This window comes from Dama dama, chromosome 11 (assembly GCF_033118175.1).
Source record: "Dama dama isolate Ldn47 chromosome 11, ASM3311817v1, whole genome shotgun sequence".
Taxonomy (NCBI): Eukaryota; Metazoa; Chordata; class Mammalia; order Artiodactyla; family Cervidae; genus Dama; species Dama dama.
This window is the reverse complement of record NC_083691.1, coordinates 81,908,954-81,935,914: the sequence shown is the minus strand read 5'-3', so window position 1 is coordinate 81,935,914 and position 26,961 is coordinate 81,908,954. Positions and strand designations below refer to the sequence as shown.

Genomic DNA, 26,961 nt, shown 5'->3' with positions numbered 1-26,961 from the left:
ACCAGGAGTCAGCAAACTCTTTCTATAAATGGTCAGATGGTAAATATCTTAGGCTCTGTGGGTCATGTACTTTTTTGGGGAAAACTGTCTTTTTTTTTTGGTGAAAGCAGCGATGGACAACATGTAAATGTATTTGTCCTAGTAAATTTAATTTATAAAAATAGGCATTAAGCAGGACTGGGCTCAGGAATGCAGTTTGCCGACTTCTCCTCCAACTAAAAAATTATGAATGTTGTGATTTTCCTGATCAGAAAGTTGAAGAGCCTGCAAATGTGGGAATATTACTCTTTTATGAAATCTAGATGACAGATCATATTGAAATATCAAGATCTGAAGGATCACAATGGTTACTTAAGGATTTAATGCAGAGTAATTAAAAACACTTTTCTCCTTAATATGCTTTAATCTTACTATATACAGATTAAGCCAGATGACAAGCTACTATACAACAGCATGTTAAAAAACATATTTATTTTACACTATGTACAATCAGGAACATATTTAAAAGCATTGTCAATTAAAATAAATGAAGACCATAAATCACAATTTAGTTTGTTCTTTGTTTATATACTCACATTAAAATATAAAGAACATATACCAAAAAAGAGCAAAAAGTGTGCATTTTTCTAAAACTTGGTATATACATATTCCACTGGGAAAAAAGCAATCAAAAATGACTTTAACCAAAACTAAGTTCCTGTGATGTGTAGTAACCATTATATTGTTTATATGAGGTAGTAACTAAATTATTTTGGCCAAGTGTTAATACTCCAAATTAAAAGAAACATGAAAATGATCATAAAATAAGGCCAACAAAAGTAAAAATTCCACTAGAAATTTGAACTGATTCACTCTATGGAATGTTATAGTTCTTCAAGGTGATTATATGAAATGTTTAGTGTGGACTGTTTGATAATGCTAACATACTCTGTGCATATTGTAACTCAGACAAACTGCAGTGCTACATCACGGTACCGCTATTCTGTGATTCAAAAATTTTTCAAAGATATTGTTTTTAAGCAGAGACAAGCAATCTTATAGGATTCTGCTGAAATATAAAAAAGACCAGTTACTACAACAAGGGGTTGATTGGTTTGTTTCACGTCGAAAACAATCCAAATACATTTTAAAAAGATGTTGTGGAACCAAATGCATATTGACAATGTCACAGCTTACTTTTGTGACTTAATACATCACATATCAATACTTTGTGCAAATATAAACACACCAGTGTACTTGCATTAAAATTAAAAACAAGATTATAAAATGATTACAGCCTCCATTACAATTTTAAAAGTTACAAGATTTATCTTCATATTACTAAATTACATATAATAAAAATACAATAGTGTTAAAGGTACGGGTTTCATTGCCAGCATCCCATTTTGTAATATAGCCACACCCAAGAATATACTAAACAATTCTTAAAATATTAATCCCAATTGAATTTTCAACATTTACATCTGTACAGATAAGACACTTACTTGTACATCTCATAAAAGTACATTATCTACATAAATTCTTAGTGTGTGTCTTCAGCAATATGAAGTTTCACAGAAAAATACTGCCTATATGTACAAAGATTACATAACAATGTATTAAGCACTTGTGTGGTTCAATATGCTAAATATATCCATACCACTTAAAACAAAAAACTGCCCCATCTTGTCTCATGCCACAATAAATTACAAGTCACTGAAGCCAGGTAACTGCGCTTTTGTACAGCTTCAAGCATCCGTTAATGTTGCAGTGGTAGTGTTCTTTCCTTCTATAGTTAACTGTCAAAGCACATTTCTCAGTAACTGTTTTCATGACCCGCCAGGATGTATAAATTGCTATTTGCTGTGGGGTTATCAGTTGGCCTACTTTCCAAAACCACGACCCTAAAATAGTAAACAAACACATTTAAAACATATAACAAAACAAAGTTATTCTTACAAACTAATGTTACCAGAAAATTTTCTATTGCTTCTTTATCATATGCCTCTAATAAATGCTGCTTATTTGCTATGTGGGCAGAAATCATTTGCAAATCACTGATTAAAGAGGCAGTTCTAGCTCTGGGAAGTAATTTTGCTGCCTGCCACTCTCTTCTAAGCCAGTGCGGTTCTAAGAGCCAGAGGGGGTAAAACTATAACCAGGAATCAGTAGGGGAAACTTAATTCTTATTATGAATTCTAAAAACAATGTGTAGTTCAAGAGTCAGAAAATAAATCAAAATAGAACCCCAAATCCTATTTGGTACTATACTAAAAACTTTTCTGTTTGCTAGCATATGGTATTTCTTCTTTCTTGTGCTGTAAATCATATTTGAGATATTATGTTTAATGCAAAACTAGTACTGACAACATCTATGTATTCCTGTTACTTGGAAGATCAGGCTCATTGTCAAAGGCTTCATAACTTTCTGTGAATACTTATAGCATAAAAAATATAATAATGAATATATTACTGCAGAAATTCCAGTTCTCTTGAAAAAGAAGCTAGTTTTATGCTGGATTTATAAAACATGTTTAGAACTATGTATTTAATACAACCACTTTTCCTACCTGTCAGATCCAAGTAGTCTGAAAATTCTTGTGCTATCTGAAATTTCTTGTGTTACCTGTTCAAGGAAAATACCAATTTAACTTCTGAAATGAAAGATGCAGAATTTTTTGTGGGCATTTAATTTATAACTCTATAGAAAAGAAATATAATTCCTAAGATGGAAACAGAACCCCTGTATGACCATTAACTTTCTTAAGTCAGCGCACAGGTTATGTTGTCCATTTGTTAGTCTAGGAAAAATACGGCTGATTTTGAATCAATCATAAAACATGAGCGTAGTAAACCATTTGCCTGGAATATAGGCTCCCAGGGAAAAATTTAAAAGCAAAGCACCTAGTCCATTTTATTTATCAGAAACCTCTTATCAGTTACCCTAATGCTAACAGCAAGGCTCTCGCAGCAGTAAGGCACTTGTATCTGGTCCTTCCACTTAAAAGGCTGCAATGTAGTGTGACGGGACAAACTCCTGATTCCAGTTTCAATCCCAGTTCTCCCACCGACTAGTAGTGACAACTGCAAAAGGTATGTAACTTGTTGGAAGTAGTTTATCTTCTGCCAAAAGGGAAAGACAGTATCTACCTTTCAGTGGTATCTTGCATATTCTTTTAAGTATTAGTGGGTTTAATGCCTAGTTAAGAAAATGCTCAGTAGATAACAATTCTCTTTCCCATTTCTTTCCCAGTCTCCTGAAATAATATTTTCTGATGGCATACATCTTTAAAGAAGTCCTCAGTGTGACCAAGCACCAGTTGGGGAGTTGAGAATAAGTCTACAGGAGAAAGATAAACCCACTGTTTATTGCTTATTAAATGCAAAACATTCCCAATTATAATTTGGGATGGCAGTAGCCTCTCCCCCAAATCTAGTAGGCTGAAAAAAACAATTTGATTTTGAAAATAAAATTATTCTGGAAACAGCAGTGATTCTTGACTTCTTTTGTAACTCAGCACGCCTGAAGGATCTAACATGCTCACTTCAATAGTAGCAGTTCATCATTACTGATTGTCAATGCATTTTGGGATTTGCCTACTTAAAGGACAGACCATTTTCGGAGGGGTTGTATTTAGTAAGGGGTATCTAAGCAGTCTGAAAAAGTACCTCAGGATATTTTGGGACAAACTGATTTTTTTTTTAAACCATTCTCTTCTATTCAGCCTACAATGCTTTTCTTTCTCTGTCTGGTGTTTATTAGCTGTTGACTATTCTTATCTCTAGGTTCCATTTCCTCAGGTGATTAAAAAAAAATCTTCCTCTTGAGTCCTCTTGTGGCAATAACTCCTAGAAACACACTGGCAGCCACCTTTCTTGAATACTTACTATAGGCTAGGCATTATGCCAAGCACATTACTTATTTCCTTTCATTTAATCTTAGCAACCCTATGAGGTAAGTAACATACTGTTATCCTCAATTCACAGATGAAAAAATACAGGCAAAGAGAAGTGAAGTGAAGTGCCAAGGTCACAGTTACTGAAGAGGAAAACTGAGACTAAATCCCAGGATCTTCTCTGAAACCCACACTCATGATCATTCTACCAGTACCGTTTACTTAGGTCAGGAGAAATACTCTGAGCTTAATGTGTAACAGTTTAAAACACAAATAAGCTATTTTCTTACTCAAGGCACCTAATGTTTTCCTTTCCCTCCAGTGCTCAAGTAGAAGTCATACTATTGAGACTGGCGTGGGATTACTCAAAGAACTCAGGATGATTTTACTTGCCTGTAATATTTTAAGGAACAAGTACCAAGTCTTGCTCATGTTGTAACCCCAGCACTTTCTGGCATAAATGATGAACTGAATTGAATACGTCGTATGACTTGGAGTTAAATTAAGGAAGGAAGGATAGCGAGATAAGGGTACCAGAAACAGGAGGCAAGTTGACTTTCAGGGAAACCCTTTACTTGGAGCCTACACTGGTCATTTTTCTGAAATACAAAGCAGAAAAGGTGCTTCGGGGACAGAGAGAGCCCTCATCTGCACTCTTGCTCCAGGTGATGGTCTGGGAAAGTTGAAAGAACATCAGAGCTGGCTCACTTTTAGCAGTATTTAGGAAGCTCCTGTTCTGAATATAAGGGTGCTTATCTGGAAGCACAAAAAAATAATGCACGGAACTTGTTTGACTTAATGGACAGAGAGGGGGGGCTATAAAGTATGTGCTCTTGATTTTATCACTAAATTGAATACAGAAAATGTAACATTTTGTTGCACCAATCAGGAATTTTCCAAAGTTCAGGACTATTTAATGGTTGTAATTTTAAAAAAGATCACTTACCTCGTTAGATCTAAAACTTCTACCTTGCATTCCATGTTTCCAGAAAGCTAGCACGCTGTCTTGTAGGCAAACTAACATGTAAGAACAGCTCAGTTACTGTTAATGGTACAGAAGTTCAACCAATAAGCATCATTTCACCCCTCTTTCTCCCTTGAATAATATTTCAATTAATAACTGTTAGTCATTCCAGATTTATAATGGCATCTTTACCACACCACATACTACACAGTATAAACTAAACAGCATAAATACTTTATTGAACTGATTCATATTTTGGCAAGAAAAAGAAAATTCACTGAAAATATTTTTTGCTTTAGGAAGTTTTGTTTTGTGAAAATATTTGAAACATATAGAAAAATAGGAGAATGACACAAAAACACATGTATCTGCCATTCAACACTTAAATCCTAACATTTTCCCATATTTGTTCTTTGTTTTAAATAAAAACAAATGCTGCCAGCATCCCTATATACTCCTCCTCCAGTTCCATTAGCCTTTCCCTCTTCCCTCCCTGAGATAACCACCGTACATATGTGGTATCTGTTGTTCTCATGCATATTTTTACTATTAGAACACAGTGAGTTCACATGATCAGTGAACTTTATATTGTATGTTTCCAACTTTCATATATTTAGTGTGAGGAACCAAATGATGCTTCTAATTTTTTTTTTTTTTGTTATTACAAACAATGCTGCAATAAACACTCTTGTGCATGTGTGCGTACTAAGCCATTTCAGTTGTGCCCGACTCTGTGAGACCCTATGGGTTATAGCCCGCCAGGCTCCTCTGTCCATGGGATTCTCCAAGCAAGAACACTGGAGTGGGTTCCCATGCCCTCCTCCAGGGGTCTCTCCAACCCAGGGATTGAAGCCATGTCTCTTATGCTTCCTGCACTAGCAGGCAGGCTCTTTACCACTAGCACCATCTGGAAAGCCCTAAACGTTCTTGTACCTCTCCCTACGTACATGTGCAAAATTGTCTCTGGAGTGGATACCTAGAAATAGAATTACTGGGATATGTGCCTTCTAAAAATTCTAGTTTTGCTTTCTGTATTTAAATATTTAATATATATTTTGGTGTATATTCAGTGAAGAATCTTAATTTGTTTCCCGCAGGTAACAAATTGTCCTGGCATCATCTGTTGAACCAAACATCATTTCCCCACTGACATATGATGTAAATACCCAATTACACGTAGGTCTACTTCTGAGCCTTCTGTTCCAGTCTTCCATGTATCCCTGTGTTGAGCCCACACTGTCTTAATCACTATGGCTTCAGAGTAAGTTTCAGTATCAAGGAGGGCAAGTGTTCATCAAAATTTATTTTACTATTATTGGCCTTTGGCTTATCCTTATGAATTTTAAGATCATCTTATCAAGTGGCACAAGAATACCTTACTGGGGTTTTTTTTACTGCAAATGCATTGCATGAGTGGATTAATTTGTGAACTAACATCTTTCCCATATTCAGTCTTCCTATACATCAACACGGTGTAGTTCATTTGTTCAAATCTTCTTTTATGCTTTTAAAAGATAACTTGGAATTTCCTAGGTAATGATCTTACACATGTTTGACTACATTTATTCCTATGCATCTTACTGGCATGTCAAGAAGCTATCCATCTATGTTATTCAAATCTAGCAATTTTGAATTTTCTTATTGGTTCTAATAGAGTTGTATATTCTAGTAGATAATCATACCATCAGCAAAAAAGGATATTTTGCTTATTTCTTTCTAATTCTCATAGTTCCCTTTTCATAGTCTAATGAGACTGTGTTGTAATATGATGACAGCAAACCTCCCTCATTAACTAATTTAATGGGAAATCAGTTTAACCATTAAACAATATTTTTAATAGGCTGTACTATATGAAGGACATTTCCTTTTACTGTTAATTTCTAAAAAGTTGTCTTTTTAAAAAACCAAGAATGACTTAGATTTTACTGAATGCTTTTCGCGCATCTGCTGAAGAGTTACGTAACTTTTTGCTTTTAATGTGCAATACATAAATAAATTGTCTGCTGCTGAACTACCTTTGCTTTTCTGAGATAAAGTCTACTATTTGATGATACGGAATTCTATTTGCTAGTATTTTATATAAATTTTCCAAAATTTGTTTTCATGAGATTGGGAAACTTTGTTTTCTGTGTAATTTAACTGATTTCACTATCAACAGTGCTAAATGAGTTTGAGCAAGCTCCGGGAGTTGGTGATGGACAGGGAAACTGGTGTGCTGTACTCCTTGGAGTCACAAAGACTCAGACGCGACTGAACTGAAGTGAGTGTTACTGATTTATTCTTCATTCCTTTCTTGTCTACAGTCTGAAGCAGTTTGTATATAGGAAAGGGACTATTCTTTCTTTTAATAGTGAATAAAAATCCCCTATAAAGCCACCAGGCCTTATGTGGGGAGTCTTAATTAGTAGGTGCTTCAAACAACATGCCTGGCTCTGGTTCCCCATCTTCTGTGGGACACCGCTAGTTTTCTTTACCACTCATGAGGGTGTATCACTTCGAGTTTCTGTTCTTTGTCTTTTTTTTTGACCTGGCCATGTGTTTTAAAGTATGGATTCCATTTCAACATTCTGGGCAGATGTCCCTCAAAACTGACTTATTATCATCAGTGTCTGCTGGTTGGAGAGAGGCATTCTAATTGGGAGAAAGATTAAAAATAGGACCAAGAGAGACAAATGAACTATCTGCCCTTGACCCTTACCTTCTGCTAATGCATATACATGCAAGGATCTTTACTGATAAAGGACATCAGAAAAACCAGTGTACAGCTAAATTAACTACCAAATCATATTCATCAGCATTCTCTCTATTATAGTCATTTAACCTTATTTTTCCGGAATGCAATCATTTTAGAATACTGATTCTGTAAGAAATCTTTTTCCAGAAAAAATTCTTACCAAGCATAATGTAAAAATAGCAAGAAGGAAATTCCATATGCTTAAGGATCTGTGATCAGTAGATACCAACAGCAAAAATAATAGATTATACTAAACTGTAAAGCACTTATTGGGAAACTCAACAGGAGTCTAAAGAAAATGGAAATTCATAACTAGGTTATGAATAACAATATTTAATTATTTATTTTGAAAATGCCCAATCTGTAGGGAAGACAACATTATTTATCGATTATATCAAAGTTGCTAAACTATTTTAGGGAATATGTAAAAGCAAAGACTGACACCTCATATTCATTATATCCTATATTTTAAAAAATGAGTCCTTAGTAATATATTTTTATAATTTCAAATAACTATCGGACAAATTATTCTAAGCAGCTGATAATGCAATCAAACAAGAAACACAAAACTCTGACTTACCTATTGATTCAATCTGGAAATCAAAGGTGAGTTCGGATGATAATTTTCTGCTAGATTTTAATCTTCCTTGGAGATTTACTATTTTTATACAACCTATAATGGAAAAAAGTCACTCAGAAACTAAGATAAAAGAAATCTTATTAAGATAAGGATATTCATAAACAAAAACTTACAGTCCAAGCATACAAGAATGGTATCTCTCTCCAGTTGCGTTACGTGAGAAACACTTGTCTGTGGGGTATCTACAACACAAACAAACTTGATAAAACTTACAGGAAACAGTAATATTTAAAGCACAGAGACATTAAAAAAAGAATTCTGAATATAACTGAATTTGAAATAGATATATATTTTTAGTCATACACATGCAATGGTTGACTCAGATGGGTTTGGGTTCAAACTCTGATACGAGAGCTAAACTGAGAGACTGCTTAATGGAGGGTTAGCTATCGTCATTGCTACTGGTGATGCCACTATCCTATTCATATGTGAGATTAGGAGTCCAATCTTCTATACTATGGCAATGATTAATTTTGGATTTTAAGCTCAGAAGACCAAGGGTTGTACTTCGTACATCATTATATGTGGTGCCTAGAACATGCAATAAATATTTACTGAATGAATGTATCAGAGTTAATCACTTTGAATACAAATGAGTTAAAAAAATACTGACATATTTTGAGAAGTATGAAGCACCATAAAAATGCAGAGGCATTATTTTTATAATAATGATTTATCCAAGTTCTAACAAACCTAAAACACTTAAATGACTTAGTTTTCCAGGAAGTGAGAAGTAAGATATCCCAAACTTTGTACGAATATCAAAGCTAAAACTGTTGAGCTACAGGCCTTTGTTTCTGGAGCGTGGTTCTTAAGTCTAGTCTATCAGTCTAGTTTTTTACTTCCCATAGTATTTAGAATCTTAATAAATCCAAGGGCAGCTGTAGTTCAGACTTTCACACATATTCTGTGACTAGCCAGGGTTGGAAGGATATGGAACAGGCCTCCTGTAAATCAGGCCAACCAGATCTTTGTAACTCTTACACATTTGGTGAAAATTAGTCAAGAAGTCAGTCTAGCATTACTAGATAGAAAGCCAGGAAAATGAGATTTACAAATTGATTATAATAATTAGTTTCCAAACACTGAAGTCATCTGGAGGTCTACTGATGTCCAGCTGCCACCTCCAGATATTCTTATTTAAATGGGGGTATGTGTGTATGACTTGATGTATCAAGAGTCTTAAAATCTTCTCAAGTGGATTCCACACTGCAGCAGAGTTTAGGAAACCACAGCTTATAATTTCAGCTCATACAAAACCTTAAACATACTTTCTCCCTCTTACTGAACCCCATCATCTCAAAATCAGAAATGAATTATATCTGTTGTATTTAACTTCTAATAAAGGGATTTCATTATGCTAAGATAAGCAATCAAAAGTTCATGGGATGGAAGGTATAAAACTCTTGTGTCAGGAAATGAAAGGCCCTTCATTAAACAATTAGTAGAAAAGGATTTAAAGTTAAAATGGTTGGGAGAAATAAGACAACTGAAATTCACTAAATAAAATATTAGTCAACCAACAATAGAAGGGAAGAAATTAGAAAGCAGGAGTTAACCCTGTGTCTGAAAGGGTACATACTGTCTAAAGGGAGAATTTAACAAGAGAATTTGAGGAAGCCAAAGAGAAGCCACATAATGTTGCCAAGGGCAGGCCATGCTTTCCTTCAATGGAGAGCTGTTCCAAATTCCCTGGGCTTCAGCAGCCATGAAATTATCTTTAGACTTCTGTTGAATGTGTCTAAATGTGTGATCATTTTTTTTTTTTCAATGCCAAAAACCTCCGTCTCTTAATTTTTTTCCTTTTATGAACACTTTCAGGCTTCCAACAAACTCCTGACTAATCAATATTTATTGGCAAGTTGGTTCTTTAACACTTCTCTAAGTTGCCAAGACTCTGAGCAAAGGGCCTTTGCAAGACCTTTAAAAATTACCTTCAAAAATAGCCATGCCTATTTTACAGCCAAACATTGCACGATGTCATTCTTTAGGCAAAAACACAAAAGGAGCTTCATAACAAACACAGTGTTTTAAAAACAAAAAGACCTTTAAGGTCATGTTTTATTTAAAGTGTAACAGTTTAATCAGATTTATTTACCACCAAAGCCAAGTTTTGCCAATGTGTATGGGCTGCAACAATGCAACTGAGGGTTTCAAACTATGAACAAATTTATGTAAAAAACTCATTAATTGGAGCTATTATTTCCTAAGGTACAAGCTATGAAGGAAGAAATCTGCTACAACTGGGCAATGTAGATCAAAATTTAGGGAATAAATTATATAAAAGAATTATTTTCAAGCACCTTCAACACTTTGGAGGTGCTTTACTATTTACTTAATAATTTGTATCCTAATTACAAATCATTAAAAATATTTATTAAAGTTCCCAGGTAGTACCTGTGTATCAATTATAAAAATATACTGGAAAATATACTTAATGTGGCTTTTCCTTTTTATATAAATCAGCTTTTCTATTAGCCTCTTGATGAAGGTGAAAAAGCAGAGTAAAAAAGCTGGCTTAAACCTCAACATTAAAAAAACTAAGATCATGCATATGGTCCTATCACTTTATGGCAAATAAATGGGAAAAATGTGCAAACAGTGTCAGGTTTCATTTTCTTGGGTTCCAAAATCAACGTGGACAGTGACTGTGGCCATGAAATTAAAAGATGCTTGCTCCTTGGAAGAATAGCTGTGTCAAACCTAGACAGTGTTTTAAAAAGCAGAGACATCATTTTGCTGACAAATGTCCATATAGTCAAAGCTATGGTTTTTCCACCAGTCATATGTGAATGTGAGAGTTGGATCATAAAGAAGGCTGAGTGCTGAAGAATTGATGCTTTTGAACTGTGATGCTGGAGGAGAATCTTGAGAGTCCCCTGGACTGCAAGGAGATCAAACCAGTCCATCCTAAAGGAAATCAACCCTGAATAACTCATTGGAAGGACTGATGCTGAAGCTCCAATACTTTGGCCATCTGATGCGAAGAGCCGATTCATTAGGAAAGACCCTAATGCTGGGAAAAACTGAGGGCAAAAGGAGAAGGGGTGACAGAGGATGAGATGGTTGGATGGCATCACTGACTCAATGGACGTGAGTTTGAGGAAACTCAGGGAGGTGAGTGACAGACAGAGAAGGCTGGTGTGCTGCAGTTCACGGGGTCGCAAACAGTCGGATACAACTTGCACTACAACAAGGTTTGTATATATATGTGCGGTTCTCCACTTGTGGTCCCTGTATCAACATCGTCAACATCCTGGGAACCTACACATTGAAAATTCTCAAGCCCCACCCAGATCTACTGAGTGAAAAACTTGGGGGTGGGACCCAGACAAGTGATTCTGACACACACTCAAGTTTGGGAGCCACCAGAATGTTTTAAATATGTCAAACAAATTAGCTATTTCAAAGCAAGTCATCTTCTCTTTTTCCAGTTCAATAAGTTACTCAAGACTGGATTTTTATGCACTGTACTTGCCTGATGAAAAACATAGTAAATTTATTACTTACAAAACCAGTCTATGCACTGGCCTTAATAATGAAATAAAAACCACAAACCTGATTCTGTAAACCACGAAGAGGTAGAATTTGGATTGACTGTTTCAAATCGAACCACCTGGTTGAAGTCTCTCCCTTTACTGACACCGACACAGACTAGAGGGTACTCCTGCTCAGGAACCACCAGCATCTCAAACATTCTAAGCGGACACGGTATGGGAAAATCTATGTGCTAGAAAGAAGACAAAATACATTAAAAAGGGAAAACAGAAGCCAAATAATTTCATGGGTATGCCGTTAAGAATGTTTAGTTTCATGAAAATACATAACAGAGTACTCTCTATTATAAAGATTGCTTCTTCTCACAGAAACTCAGGTTATGCAGAAAAATCCAAATTATGAAACATCTTATAAAGATTTTAGGTTAAGCACTGTAATTTTTAAGTTAAATACCACACATTTTAGCATTAGACTTGGAAACAGATCCAGCAACTGCGCGGCTGTACCTCCTCCCTTTGAGGTACAGTCTCTTGTTTTCTAATTGGACACTGCGCTTCAGTAATACTCCTCTGCCTTCTTATCCAACTGAGCAAACATGGGTGAGAAAACTGAAATGCTCATTAGCAAGAGACATTCCTCTTATAAGTGTGGACAGGGAAAAAAAAAAAAAAAAACCCCACAAAAGAAATCAGCCCTGTATTTCAAGTGATTCTATTTAATAAATTAACTTAGTTATAATGCAACTGATTTTCATTATACATAAGTTTAAAATTATTTTTATTTTACTACAAAGAGACTAAATTCACATTCTGAAACTCTGGAAAAATAGAAAACATTCACTTTATTAGTAATCAGGGAATAAAACCAAGATAACTATACACATCCACCACAAGAACGAGAATAATAAGGGATATTACTCAGAGAAAAGCAGACAGACGCTCATAACACTGACGGTGGCAGAACAAATTGGTATAATCACAGTGGTTAATTACATCACTTACTAATGCCAAAGGTATGCATCTCTCAGAACCCTGAAAAAACACTCCTAGTTATACAACCTACAGAACATGACTATACACACACACAGGAGACATATCCGAAAGTATATACACAAGCTTCACTGCTAAGAATGACAAAAAAACTGGAAGTAACCCAACCTAAAACAGATAAAATGATGAGTTTCACACAATCAGAAATTAGAGTGCAATCAAAATGAACAAACTATGGCTATATCCAACAAGTACACAAATACAATGCTGCACAAAAGAAGTCAGACCCAAATGAATATGATTCCATTTCCATACTGTTGAAACATCATGTAAGATTAATGCTAATGTTTAGGGGTATGTGCTAACAATGGTAAAAATGGAAAATAAGGGAGCTGATTTGTAGGGGGGTGGTGCCATGAGGAGCTCTGGGGTGCTAGCAGTGTTCTTCCTTACAATAAAAAAGTTTTAAAAAAATATATTAGTCTTACACATATTTTATTAAGTCTACTTTTAATATAATTTATTTTTGTTGCTCCTATGAATGGGCTGTTTTCATTATGTTTCCCAATGGCTACTGTTAGTATCTTTAAAAGCTACTGAAATTGATATATTTTAAAATCCTGTAGTTTACTTATAAATTCTAAAGAAAATAAATTACAGAGAAAATAAACAGGTGTTGAAATGGGGCTACCACAGCCAATTGTCTTAAAGCGTCAGAAGATGCAGTGTGATCCTCACGACTGGAAGGTGAAACTGCCCATACCTGTTGTTCCCACATTGCTCCTTACCCGAAACTGCCTAAGTACCTCCATCCCAGAGCTCTAGACATGCCTTCAACAAACACCCTCCTCACAAGCTTGCTGGGAGCATCCCTACTACCTGGGGACGTGCTTTGGATAAAATCTGTCCTATTTTTAATTAAGTAAAATATTTAAAATAATTCTCTTTGAAATGTGGAAACAGCAGTAGGACAGGAAGAAAACAATGCTTCTGTATTTTTTCCTCAGTAAATTAGAAAACCAACAGATTGTGACTTCTACTTAGCGTCCAATAGTAACTAAACAATATGTATAAGTCACTAGCAGAAGAGTGTTCCCATAAAATAGTTTCAATGCCAGTTGCTACTGATAATGGTCCTTGAGGGAAATAATTCTCTCTTGCTCATTTTTTCACTTTTTATCTTTTTATTGAAGGATAACTGACTGCTTTACAGAATTCTGTTGTTCTGTCAAACCTCAACATGAATCAACCACAGGTATACATACATCCCCTTGAACCTCGCTCCCGTCTCCCTCCCATCCCACCCCTTAGGTTGACACAGAGCCCCTGTTTGAGTTTCCTGAGCCATCAGCAAATTCCCGCTGGCTGTCTATTTTACACATGGTGATGTGAGTTTCCATGTTACTCTCTCCATACATCTCACCCTCTCCTCCCCTCTCCCCATGTCCATAAGTCTATTCTCTATGTCTGTTTCTCCATTGTTGCCCTGTAAGTAAGTTCTTTAGTACCGTTCTTCTAGATTCCGTGTATGTGTGTTAGAATATGATAATTATCTTTCTCTTTCTGACTCACTTCATTCTGTATAACAGGTTCTAGGTTCATCCACCTCATCAGAACTGACTCAAATGCATTCTTTTTTATGCCTGAGTGATATTCCATTGTGTATATATACCGCAACTTCTTTATCCATTCATCTGTCGATGGACATCTAGGTTGCTTCCATGTTCTAGCTATTGTAAATAGTGCTGCAATGAACAATGGGATACATGTGTCTTTTTCAACCCTGGCTTCCTCAGGGTATATACCTAGGAGTGGGATGGCTGGGTCATATGATAGTTTTACTCCTAGTTTTTTAAGGGATCTCCATACCATCTTCCATAGTGGCTGTATCAATTTACATTCCCACCAACAGTGCAAGAGTGTTCCCTTTTCTCCACACCCTCTCTCTTACTCATTTTTATCTGTCTAATTAAATAGCACTGTGCCTGATTTGTAATAAGTACATGAATATCTGCTTCAATTTATGACTTTTATTTATATTGAAAATAAAATAGTGTAGTGAAGCAAAAATTTATAAAATGTCATGAAGAGTAAGAATACAGAAAACATAAGAATGTTTTTGAATACATCTGGTAAGATTTATAGTATAGAAACATCATAAATACTAATTGAGATAATATCAAATATAGAAACAAAATACACTCAAGAGAAATCTCAAAGCAGAGAGACAGAGAAAGGAGAATTGGGTTTAGATGAAGAACAGTGGAGAAGGGCATGTTGCTCAGGAGTTTAAGGAAAGTGGGAAGAGTGAGAAGTCTTAAAGAAGGCCTACAAGTAGAACTGTATGTAAGGCGAACATCCTAGAATCCTGGCAATGGGCCTTATCAGTCAGGGCCAAGTTCCCTGGTACCCAGAAAAAAGAAAACATGCATGGCTAATTTTTAAGCTTCCCATGCCTTCAAAATATATATTCTCTCTTGCATGCTCTTTTTTGTATATTTATTTTTAATTAGAGGATAATTACATCACAAAAATATGGAATGCTTCATGACTTTGCATGTCATCCTTGCACAGGGGCCATGCTAATCTCTGTATTGTTCTAATTTTATTAATAGTATATGTGCTATCAAAGCAAGCACCTGTACGTTCTTAATACAAAAAATTCCTTTAATAGAGAGGATCTTTCACTACGTATTAAGATAAGCAGTTTAACATATCGGGTGACATATAAAATTCATTCATACTAAGGTTTAATCAGACTGTTAGTATCCATGAACAATTGATGTAATGAATCTATTTTTCATTTTGATAGAGGTTAGGAAAGAAAGGAATAGGAAGGACATACTGTAACAGACTAAGGATAAAGACTGGGAAGGGAAGGGCTGCAGAAAAATAATTATATACACTTTACCACTCCATCTAGGATATGCTGTGCTTTTGTCAAACAGATAAGAACAAAGAGGAACTTAGAACAAAACCAGGTGGACAGAAATGGGCTGGCTTCAGAAGTTCTGTTTTGCACAATTTACAAGGTTATTTTGCCTTTCAGCTTTTTGTTTAAAGAATTTTTGTTTCAGTGAATTTATTTGTGGAAATATTACTTCAGTGGGTGGTAAATTCTTGAAACTCTTTCATTTCTTTAGCCCTATTTAATTGTGAGGTTAATAAATACTGATGTGAAAATTAAAACTAGATTCCCTAGTCACTCATAAAAATTTAAATAACAGGAAGCCAATACTTTTAACATCCTAATTCTGTATTATATAATTTAGGAAGAATTCACTCCAATTATTGTGATCCCAATTTGTATGGAGATAGCAAATGCTCATGAAATACTACTTAATCTATACAAAATAGTGAGGAAACAGCATAAAAAATTCATCTGGTATTTCCTTGGAGTGACTGAGCCAGCACTTCATACATTTTCAGTTAGCTTTTCCTCTAAATTTAAATTACAGCTGAGTAATATTAAATGTGTTAAAAAATATTCATTAAAAGGGACCTCCCTGGCAGCCCAGTAGTAAAGACTCCATGCTTCCCCTACAAGGGGCAAGGGTTTGATCCCTGGTCAGGGAACTAAAATCCCCAAGCCATGTGGCACGGCCAAAAAAATTTTTTTTTCATTAAAAGATTCTAGAGACACAAAGGCACAAAAAACGACCCATCGGAAGGCCTAGGTGAATTAATAGGATGGCAGATATTCAAAACAAATTATTTCCCCTTCATGATGATTATTCCTTGACTTTTAAGCCAAATGCCAATCTGTAGACTTGTCCCTCTGCTATAATGGAACAGGTCAACCAGAGAACATATTCAGATAAAATTTCACTGCTTTCTTGGTACCTCCTGTTCTTGATATCAGACTGTGTATGTGATTCAGTATTTCAGGCTTCCACTGTCACATCCCTGAACTATCTATCTAGTCTCTTTTAAAACTTCTATCAGGCCAATGGAGTTTTTTTTTAATAATTAGGCAGATTTTCACCACTCTGCCATATAATCCAAAATCATTACATTGTCTTGAGAATTAATTGGGAAAAAAAGTTTTCTTGAAAGAACAGGAAAACTGATAAGCTTTTATACTAAAAATGATGTAGGCTGACATTCATGCTTACCTTAATTAACATAAATTTCTGCATTGGTTCAACCCATTCTAATAGAACAATGCTAGTTTGAAGTGCCCCACATAGGTATTTATGGCCTGTGTAAGGATTTCTCACTGTCAAGGCAAAAAAGTATATGTAAGTCGTCTTATAATGCAAATTTTTTACAGTAATAGTTGCCTGCCCCCAAAACAAATAAAAGGTGGAGGCCAGTTCAATTTGTTAATTAGTCTGCAGAGTGAAAAAGAAATACTTTTTCAGATAGGAGAGCAAAACTCTCATCACTTCTAGGATTTTTATTTGTATGCTCAAAAACTGCTGGTTGTTCTGGGGCCAGGGGGTGGGAAGAAGAACTCTAGGTCTTATGGTAGCAGATAGATTAGCTGAGACAGCAAGATCCTGAAGACAGGTTTAAAGCAGATTTGGGGAAATGTTCCCACACGGACAGCTGGAGCACATTTAGGGGCAGGTGATTCAGGGTGCTCTTGGTAGTACTGTTCAGAGGCAGTACTGCTTTGGTGTTCATTAGATGGAGACATTAATCAAGATGCAGGTTTACAAATAAAAGAACTGAATTGCCTCAGAGGTTTTTAAGGGAGGAAAGAAAACAATTTTTTGCTTTTCCTAGATACAAATCAGCCAGCTAATTGTTATGGGGGTTGAGGAGGACTTTAGGTTCGTGGTATGTGAACAAGGAGACTATGACTTGCACATCACAAGCATAAAGTTTCATGTATTAAAGGTATGAGAGTAAATAACAAGTATGCTGAGTGAACAAATGCAGTCTCAGAAGCCATTACTAAGCAGAATGGTGAATGATTAGTAACAGGCTCCTCAGAGAACAGGGTATGGTAAAGTGCTGTAATAAAGTCACTCTCCATATGTTTAGTCAATAAATTATTTGCGAAACAACTATGTGTGCAAAGTTCTACATTAGGTTTAGTTTACAGGGAAATAGAATGGCCAATACATTTATTTTACTTAAGGGAGAAAAGTAAACTATTACTGGCAGGATGTCCTGGAGTACTACGGTTTTACACTAGATTGACAAATGAGCCTCACAGCATCTTCTTATCCACTCTGCAAAGCAGGAGAGCTGCGTGATTTTGCATGGGTTACTTACCAACACAACACTTCTGACACCACTTGGTTTCAGGGATTTTTGCTGATACAGCAAATTTCCTAAATGGAAATGGAAATGAATATATAATATATGTAGGTGAAGTTAGTATATGAAAATACTACTGTTATAGAACAGTGGAGAAAGGATGAGTTGTTTAAAAACTGGTCCGGACATAATGGGTCATCTATTAAAAATAAGAATAAACTGGATACCTTTCTCAACCCCCCTCCAGTATTCCAAATGGATAAAGAATTTAAATATGAAAAATGAAACTATAAAATATACAGATTTTTGAAGAATATGACCACAGGATTACTTTAAAAAAAGCAAAAAGAGATTATACAGGAAAACAATGATAAACTTTGATTTTTTTTCCACTGATGTATCCCTAGCACCTCAAACTATGAGTGGCATTTAATTCGTTGAATGTATTTAGTAAATTATTAACTTTAGTTTACAAAAAGACAGAGCTGAGAAAGTAAAAAGACGAGCCACAAACTGGGAAAAGAATAGGACTCTGTTCTGATAAAAACGGTATCAAAAAGTTAATACATTAAAGTTCATATGCCTTCCATTGTTCGGGAGCTCTATATGATTTTAAAGCTTGGTGGTCAGTTTCCATGCCCACAGGAATTTAAGATTTATCAAGTTAGAAAGCAGAATGGAGTCATGCTCTAAGTAGGCAGAAAAACAACAGCAGAAAGCGGCAGCTGGGAGAAGAAATGGGGCACATAAACTATACAGGAAGAAAGCAACTCCCTGATACCCTTAAGTCCAACTGCAGATACTACTGTACAAACATAATAAATCAAGTTCATAATCATAACTAATTCATCATGAAAAGATCCAGTTAAACTCAGTGTAATCTATTTTAAGACAGAAAAGCTTGCAGTATATTTTAAAATGATTTTCATTGAAAAGTTAATTTTTAAAAAGCTTTTGTGCACAAAGTGGCAAATCTTAACTATACTGTAAACTCAGCAATTGACAAATTTTTAAGGTACTTAAAAGTTAAGGTTCTATATTAGTTGCTTTACAACTAATACTGTAAAGGAAGAATGGTTACATCACAAAAGTATTGTAAAGTACAATTTATACCAGACTCAGAAGACTTTTACTCAACAAATAAGGTCCAGGATAATAATAACCAAAATAATAATAATGACTAAACAGAAGAGCAAACACAATTAAAAATCCCTGTAAGCAGAAAAACAAAACACCTAACTTCTAAGTAGTAAGTATCTTCCTATAAAAATCTTCAGTTAATAAGTCACTTAAATTTTCTAAGTTTAGAAACTACTTTGAAAAAAATTCAATTTATTCAAATTGACACAAATAAATCAAAAGCTATAACTATATGTGATATAAAATTACAAGCAAACTAGAGGAAAAAAAAATTAGTTTTAACGTAGAAAAACTAACAGTTCAGAAAGAAAATGTTTGATATAAGTGGAAAAGTATAAAGTAGAAAATTTTAGAATATGATAGACACTTGTGAAAATATGTTACTTTTTACAGTTTTTTCATTATACACGATTTCTACAAACCCAAGCTGAGAGCTTTTTGCAATTTCTGCAGTATATCTATTTTTTTTTTTTAGAATGAATTCACATATTATCTCTAAGGATGTTACCTTGGCAGTATTCTGTCAGGAAGTTTGTGTGCTGGAATAGAAACGGGTAACTTTTGCATTTGTCTTGCATAATCAAAAAGCCCTGGCAAATTATGAGAATAAAGCTGAGAAGCTTTACCTGTAGAGAAAAATAAATGTGTCACAAAAGCTGATAACATAAATAGGAACAATAGCTGTAAGGTTTTTAAAAACTAATAAGACTTACCAGATATTGACAGTAAGCAATTGTTCATTACATACAACCACGTACACCTTCGGGGAAATAGCTGATAAAAAAAAGCACAAAATTTACACAGGATAATAGATAACAGCAGTGTAAATATTCACATATTAACCATGTAGCTGTCATATCATTAGGCCAGTTATTTATTTATTTATTTTAGGCCAGTTTTTAAAAGGAAATTTATTTTTAATAGAAACTCATTTTATAAGATATTTAAAACAAGATGCTACATATACATATTCATATGGAAGAAAAATAAATTCGTGTAATTTCATTATCTAAGTTCTTACATTATATGATTAGCTCTATTCTCCTTATGGTACAGACTATGTAATCTCAAAACTACACAAGGAAAAGGGCATTTTCAAACAATGTCTATTCCTTTATTTTGGTTTTTGAGTTTTAAATAATTAAAACTCTCCTGTGTACTTTCAAAAAATGGTCTTATCTTGGTGTATGGACATGCCTGGCTTCTGGAGCAGAAGAGAGGAAAAAAGATCATGGTGGTGTAAAACATAAGAGTATGGAAACACTAGGTATGGAGGGAAAAGAGCTGAGAGAAAATGCTGAAAATCTATAAATCATAAAGGACATATACACAGAATTCATTACTGGTCATCAGCATGGTACACAAAGCCCTGGGGTGTGGCACCTGCTTACTCAGCCACCTTCATGTATTGCTATTATTCTATACTCATTCTGCACTCCAACTGAACGGACCATTCATAGCTCCATATTTGTGCCATGCGGTTTCCATTTCTCTTGTCTGTCAACCTTCTGTTCATCATCATTTATGGTCCATCTTAAAAAATGTCTCTCCTCCTCTCTCCATCGGTGGTGCTAGTGATAACCGCCTCTGGGGGTTACACTTTGTACTCACTCCCAGTGTGACATCTAACTGGAAGTACAATATGTTGCAGTTACTGGTTTACAGGCCTATTTCCTCTGTTAGATCATAAGCCACTTGAAAGTGAGCACTACTCCTGTGAGTAACCACCGTGTGGATCACAACAAACTGTGGAAAATTTAGGTACGTCTCCAGCACCGAGTAAATAGGACATGCTCTAGGAAGGTTTTCTAAACAAAAGAGACAGCAAATCATAGCACTGAAACTTATTCCTTATTTAGTGTCTATGTATAATAAATTAAGAATTTTTTTTTTTTTAAAAAGGGAGAAACACATTACAACATACCTGTTCCATTGATGTTTCATGAAGTTCATTGAGATTCAAGGTATAAATCCCCTCTTCAGCACCAAATATCAAGTACTGATCTGAAATGACAAAAATAATCCACTGATTTTGATGTATAAAATTCTTTTACAAAAGATTTATATAATCTTTTATATAATGTGTGTATATATATATATACATTAACATATGAAAAAAGAATTGCTATTGTCTATAAAGCAGTGTTTCTTATTTTAATGCAAGTAAGTAGTTAGAGACTCTAGCTCAAAGAATTGATTTATATGCAACTATCAGCCTCAAAGCAGTGAAGAAAACTTTTAGGAAAACAGGTTCTGAAGAACAGCATGCTAGGACTCCTCATTCATTGGAGGGTTCTCAGGACTGACAGAGAATCTGCAACTCCTTTTCTAAATTCCCTCTTGGAGAGGATCATGTGCAAATGACACATAAAATGTAAACCAGGAACAGTTGATGAAAACTCAAATGATTTTTGCAGATGGTCTGTTATAAGCATAGCATCAAAAAACCAAGTCTGACTACTGTCTCTTTAAAAAATTAACTAAACTTGGATACCTGCTAGGGTGTTCAGTATCTTCTAGAAGATGCTACAAGTCTGGTCATGGTCCTGATCAATCACATTTTATGATAATATCAAAAAGTAGGTGAAGAACTTCTCCAGACTAAGCTGAAGCATCCTAAGAACAACTTAGAATGTCAAGAGCATGCCTCAACTGCCCAGTATTTAGGGTCAGTACTGACAGATTAAAGGCATAAACTTTGTGCTCAGACAGGACTGAACTGGGTTCAAACTGCAGCTCTACTACCGACTAGCTGTGAATCAATGAGCCTCTCTGAGTGCTGTTTTCTTTACCTTTGAAATAAAAGTACCTACATCTTGGCAATTTAAAAGATTTAGTAAATCTGTGTGTGTAAGAAACAGCGAGCATGTGCATATGTGTGTACATGTGTATCTATGAACATCTTTATACAGATAGATGGCACAGAGCATACGGTTTCAATATGTTGATATGGTGACTATACAGGAAAATTTTAATATCATGTGTCACCTCAAACACTGCTAATAACACATAGAAATGGATTTACCTTGAATTTTTTTAAATTATAATAAATTTATTTTTCAGAAAGATATGCATAAAGTGATTAAAACTGAGTGCTGTTCTAGCCTCATGAAAACAGTAAGCAATCAGAAAGATAAAAATAGATAAAAACATATAGTACTACCTCTTGTGTCTGGATTTATCCATGATGTTGCACAGTGAATTTTCAAGGGACATCCATTAAAAACCTTTGAAAAACAGGCACCCATCTGGAAAAAAAAATAACTAAATGAATCTATCAAGTCCTAGTCATTTTTGCCTTACAGTGATATCAAGGAGGTTCCAGGCACAATGACTGTTAGATAAGATTTTACTTAAAAGTCACTTTATTCTTCCTATCTTCTCAAATAAACAAAGCAGTAATAGCAATTAATTCTGCACAATAATTTGCTTATAGAAATGTGCACTGGGATATCCCACATGTGCTTACATATCCCACATTAACACTAATACAATATTCTCTGATAAGGAAACCCATAATTTCTACAAAGGTGAAAATTTTCTTACTTGGTTTCATGAGCCTAAAAACAGTATTAATCACTGAATTTCATATTACAAAGTGGAAGAGGTACAGTTGATTTGAAACTCATATATGTACTTTAATCTCAAAACAGAGAGATGTACTTTACAAAAAAAAATTGAGCAATCTGATTATTCTCCCTGGAAGAAGTCAACAAAAAGCTTTATTCTTTGATGTTAATATTTATTTATCAAGCTCATTTACAAACTTTTCAGATAATAAATACCTTATAATGAAATATAATATCACTCATTTGAATGTTTTTTGATCTTCAAAGAGTAAGATGTTAATTTTGAAATGACTGTTCTGGTTAGAATAAATAACTTGGAGGGGAAAAAGGATACAGAAGCATTTGATCAGAACAACAGCACTGTGGCTCATTTCTTTTTTCTTCTGGCCGTGCCACAGAGCTTGTGAGCAAGGAATCAAACCTAGGCCCACAGCGGGGAAAGCACCTTGTCCTACACTGGACCACCAGGGAATTCTACTGTGCATCATTTTACAGCAGGAATAGTTTCTTCACAAACACAGAGACAATACAGTGATTATTGCTGACTACAGTGGATTAAAAATATTAACACAAAATAATTAAAATATTTGATCTTAAAATTTCCTTTTTATTCATAAAAACCTAGCAACCAGTATTTTTAAGATTTTAGTTCTCCAAAAAGAACAGCAGCCTGGCAATACCAGTGCGTGGCAGAAGGCCAATAAGAAATGTTTCTATGGTATAGGGCAGAAATTCTATCATTTAATTAATCCTGATAATTACCCTTTAAGATAGGTACATCAAATTCCTATGTTAAGGTACTGCTAAACTCCTAAAAATCTAAATGACAGAATGAGGTACAAAACAATCAAACCAGCTTCACCCTAAACCTAACTTGTGCAGTTGGTCCACAGTCATCAGCTCTTCCCTGTCAACTGCATGCCTGATAAAGGAGGTTCATCCTTAGCCCAACAATAAATCTTACCCCTATCGTGCATGTGTATCTCCTAGACCTGGGAGCCCTCTACACGCATAACTTCTTTTTGTAAGATGAGGCATAATTACTCAGATTTTTATACTAATAGTAGAGTTAAAAGGTAAAAGGGCTAAAAAGTAGACTTGAGAGGTTACAAACTAGAAAAACTATGGACATTGTCTAAACTAGTGTTATACAAAGTTTCAGGCTATAGATCGAGATCAGCAAAATGTAGTTCTATCCATATTTAACTAAAATTAAACTGAGTTAATATAATTTTAAGGGCTTCCCTGGTGGCTCAGTGATAAAGAATCCACCTCCCAATGCAGGAGCCATGCGTTTGATCCCTGGGTTGGGAAAATCCCCTGGAGAAGGAAATGGTAACCCATTCCAGTATTCTTGCCTGGATAATTCCATGGACAGAGGAGCCTGGGGGGCTACAGTCCATGGGGTTGCAAAGATTCCGACATGACTGAGCACAACATAATTTTAATCCTAAAGAAGACAGCATGGTATATATACAGATATAAAAAATGATAAGGACTATAATATAGGACATCTAAGGTCTAGTTTTAGTTCTGGTTAGAGCTGGGCAGCGGTTTGTGATTTTGGTGACTAATATCTTTGGGTCTCAGTTTTGAGTGAGTGAGTGATAGTCACTCAGTCGTGTCCAACTCTGTGACCCCATGCTCCCATTGGTTAGCGTCCAAAGGAGCTGAATGCTCCTTCCCCAGACTGGGGGACTGAAGAGAGAAAAGGAGTCAGGAGCCATGAGTTCTCCATGTTTTTCAGCAAACAGGATTCTGGACCCAAACTGGATCCAAAGGGTCTCCGTTTTACCCATGGACAAAATAAAATTAGGGCCAGATGCTCCTTTAATGCTCCTCCTAGTTCTAAAATTCTGTTTTTGATAACTGCATTTTTCTCATTCCTTCAAAAATATGTGCAAAAACATTAGTAATTTTCAAATAAAGAAGCTATAAAATGTATAATGTATCACAATTCTTTTGAAAAGCTATACTTTTCAAATATAATCAATTAGTATTTAAATTAGCAATTTTAAAGATTTTTTTAATATAATGGGGGTTCTTTCAAACAGGCAAAAAAATCCAACCAAAGGCATATACTTAAGAAATTATGTTATTGTATTCAGTTTGAAAACTTAGCCTATTTGATATTTATACTCACATGCACTTTAGGTGTTGGGGGTAGGCCATTACTAATAGGCTTCTAGAAAAAGAACACATGCATGATTATACTTCTTGTTTAGTTTATGAACACTGTTATTTCAAACTCATGTGTCCCAATAAAATAAACGAATACATTTCTTTGTCAAACAAAACATTATAGATAATACTGAAGATCTCTATAATCCTTTCACAGTCCACTTATTCCTAGAACCTGCCCCCCCAAATGGTTTATTGTGTACCCTTCCAAATCTTTCTCTAGGCAATTATTTTACGTTACAAAATACCCACTTATCTGTGTATCCTTCCAGACCTGTTAGCCATTGGCTTTCACTGCAGCACAGTATGAATACAACAAACTTTAGCTACTTCCTGTTACTGGATATTTAGATTATTTTCCATTTTTTACTACAACAACAATGTGGAAATCATCACCCTCGCATATAGTTTACTACACAAGGTGGAAATGGTTTTTTTAAAGAATATGCTGTGAGAAGTGAAAATACTGGAACATGGGGTCTGTAGCTTTTGCATTTTAGTGGATACTGACTGCTAAACTGCCTTTCCAAGTGCCCATTTTGTATCACTCCCATCAGCAATGTACAAGTCTTGGTTCTTCACAGTCTCACAGACAATGTTATCAAATTTATAACAGTTTTTACAGGAGTAAAAAAAGTTTTCCCCTTTGTTTCTCATTAACTTGCATGCCACTGACAGCTAGGAAGGTTGAGAACCTTTTTAAAGGAATGTTTATTGGCTAACTGTATTTCTTCTTCTGTGAATTCTCCCCTCCCTGCCTTGCTTTTTTTAAAAAAAAAACAAAAAACACTGAGTTATTTATTTTTTGGAGCTGTTTATATAAATTAGACTTAAATACTTTATCTGCTATATATTACAAATGTTTTCTCCTAGTCTGTAGATTGTTAACCTCATTTACCAAGTGCTTTGTCCATTGAAGTTTTAAATTCTGATGGACTCAAATGCATGAATCATTGGTCAGAGTATAATGATAATGTAAGGAGAGCAAAAACAATCACATCATTCATCTATGACAACATCCTCAAGAGTTCCAGATATTTTTCCAAGGGGCTACATTCCTGGGGCATATGATTTACCCCAGGAGAACAGGTTATTTTCAATTTTATGATTTATCCCTGGAGAAAGAATCTTCTTGGGAGAGATTATAATTTAAACATAAGCTTTCTGATAGTCTAGTTTCTTTTAATCTTAATAACAGCATTTTAAGGAATGACATTATAAATTTTTCTCAGTTTAATATAAATCAGAATTATTTAAATGAGATACAAATTTTAAAGCTACTGTTAACTGATTTCATATACATGATAGAAATGAAATATTCTGTATAGTACTATTTATATGAGTAACTTTAAGACATTTCTAAAATTAAGACTATGAAATTTTACTTTGGAGATATGTTTATGAGGATGTACATACTGCCAATCAATTTCTGATAATTTTTTTTCATTCTGCAAATAATTTATGTACATAATTTTATATAGATGTCCCTAAATTATCATATATCATCTATTTTAGCAAAACATTTTTAATTAGGGAGCTCTGAATGTTTTAACTGTCGGATTTAATTTAAGTACTGACAGAATTGGCTGTAAATAATTTCAAGAGGCTGTAAATAATTTCAAGAAGCTGCATAAACTGTAATCACATTTCAATATACCATGGATACTTTTTATCCTATGATACAGTCATGACATATTTATTTCAGAATTATTGAGACTGTTAGTTTAACTACTAGTTCCATATTCTAACAAGGTAATAGAAAAAGTGAATTTAAAATACATAAATTAAAAAACGTACTCATTTCTCAAAGGTTATTATACTGTTACAGTCATTAAGTGAATTTTTAAACTACTATATTAGAAGGATTGCTAAAATTTAAGCTGATGAAAAAGGCACTACTCAGCTGGAGAGACTACATAAACCCTATGATTTCTAAAAGACATTTCACTTTTGTTAAAAATGTCCTGTTTCAGAAATTACAATGCATAACCCCAGTCAAATGCTTTAACTGAATCATAAAAATGGTATGTCACATTCTATAGTGAAATCTTATAAAATAACAGATACATTAAAAAACCCTCTAGCAATGTGTTTAGCATACAAAGTTATTACAGCTATACGCACATAAACATATTAAATGGTCTATGAATTTCTAGAATA

General features: G+C 34.7%; 1 protein-coding gene and 1 pseudogene across 2 annotated transcripts in view; both read right to left on the bottom strand.

Moving 5' to 3' along the window:
- Nucleotides 1–443: 443 nt before the first annotated feature.
- The window catches only part of MAP4K3 (mitogen-activated protein kinase kinase kinase kinase 3), a 171,690-nt gene continuing 145,172 nt past the window's right edge, over nucleotides 444–26,961 (bottom strand). For both annotated transcript variants that reach the window (XM_061155549.1, XM_061155550.1), the window contains 13 exons: nucleotides 24,764–24,805; nucleotides 22,215–22,299; nucleotides 20,976–21,055; nucleotides 19,765–19,825; nucleotides 19,560–19,677; nucleotides 17,927–17,985; nucleotides 16,816–16,919; nucleotides 11,772–11,943; nucleotides 8,327–8,395; nucleotides 8,154–8,246; nucleotides 4,822–4,892; nucleotides 2,550–2,605; nucleotides 444–1,883 (listed from right to left, as the gene is read on the bottom strand). In XM_061155549.1, coding sequence (XP_061011532.1) covers nucleotides 1,796–1,883; nucleotides 2,550–2,605; nucleotides 4,822–4,892; nucleotides 8,154–8,246; nucleotides 8,327–8,395; nucleotides 11,772–11,943; nucleotides 16,816–16,919; nucleotides 17,927–17,985; nucleotides 19,560–19,677; nucleotides 19,765–19,825; nucleotides 20,976–21,055; nucleotides 22,215–22,299; nucleotides 24,764–24,805 — 1,098 coding nt within the window. In that variant the 3' untranslated portion in view covers nucleotides 444–1,795. The remainder of the gene's footprint in view (nucleotides 1,884–2,549; nucleotides 2,606–4,821; nucleotides 4,893–8,153; nucleotides 8,247–8,326; nucleotides 8,396–11,771; nucleotides 11,944–16,815; nucleotides 16,920–17,926; nucleotides 17,986–19,559; nucleotides 19,678–19,764; nucleotides 19,826–20,975; nucleotides 21,056–22,214; nucleotides 22,300–24,763; nucleotides 24,806–26,961) is intronic.
- Nucleotides 15,230–15,324, bottom strand: LOC133065680 (U6 spliceosomal RNA; annotated as a pseudogene).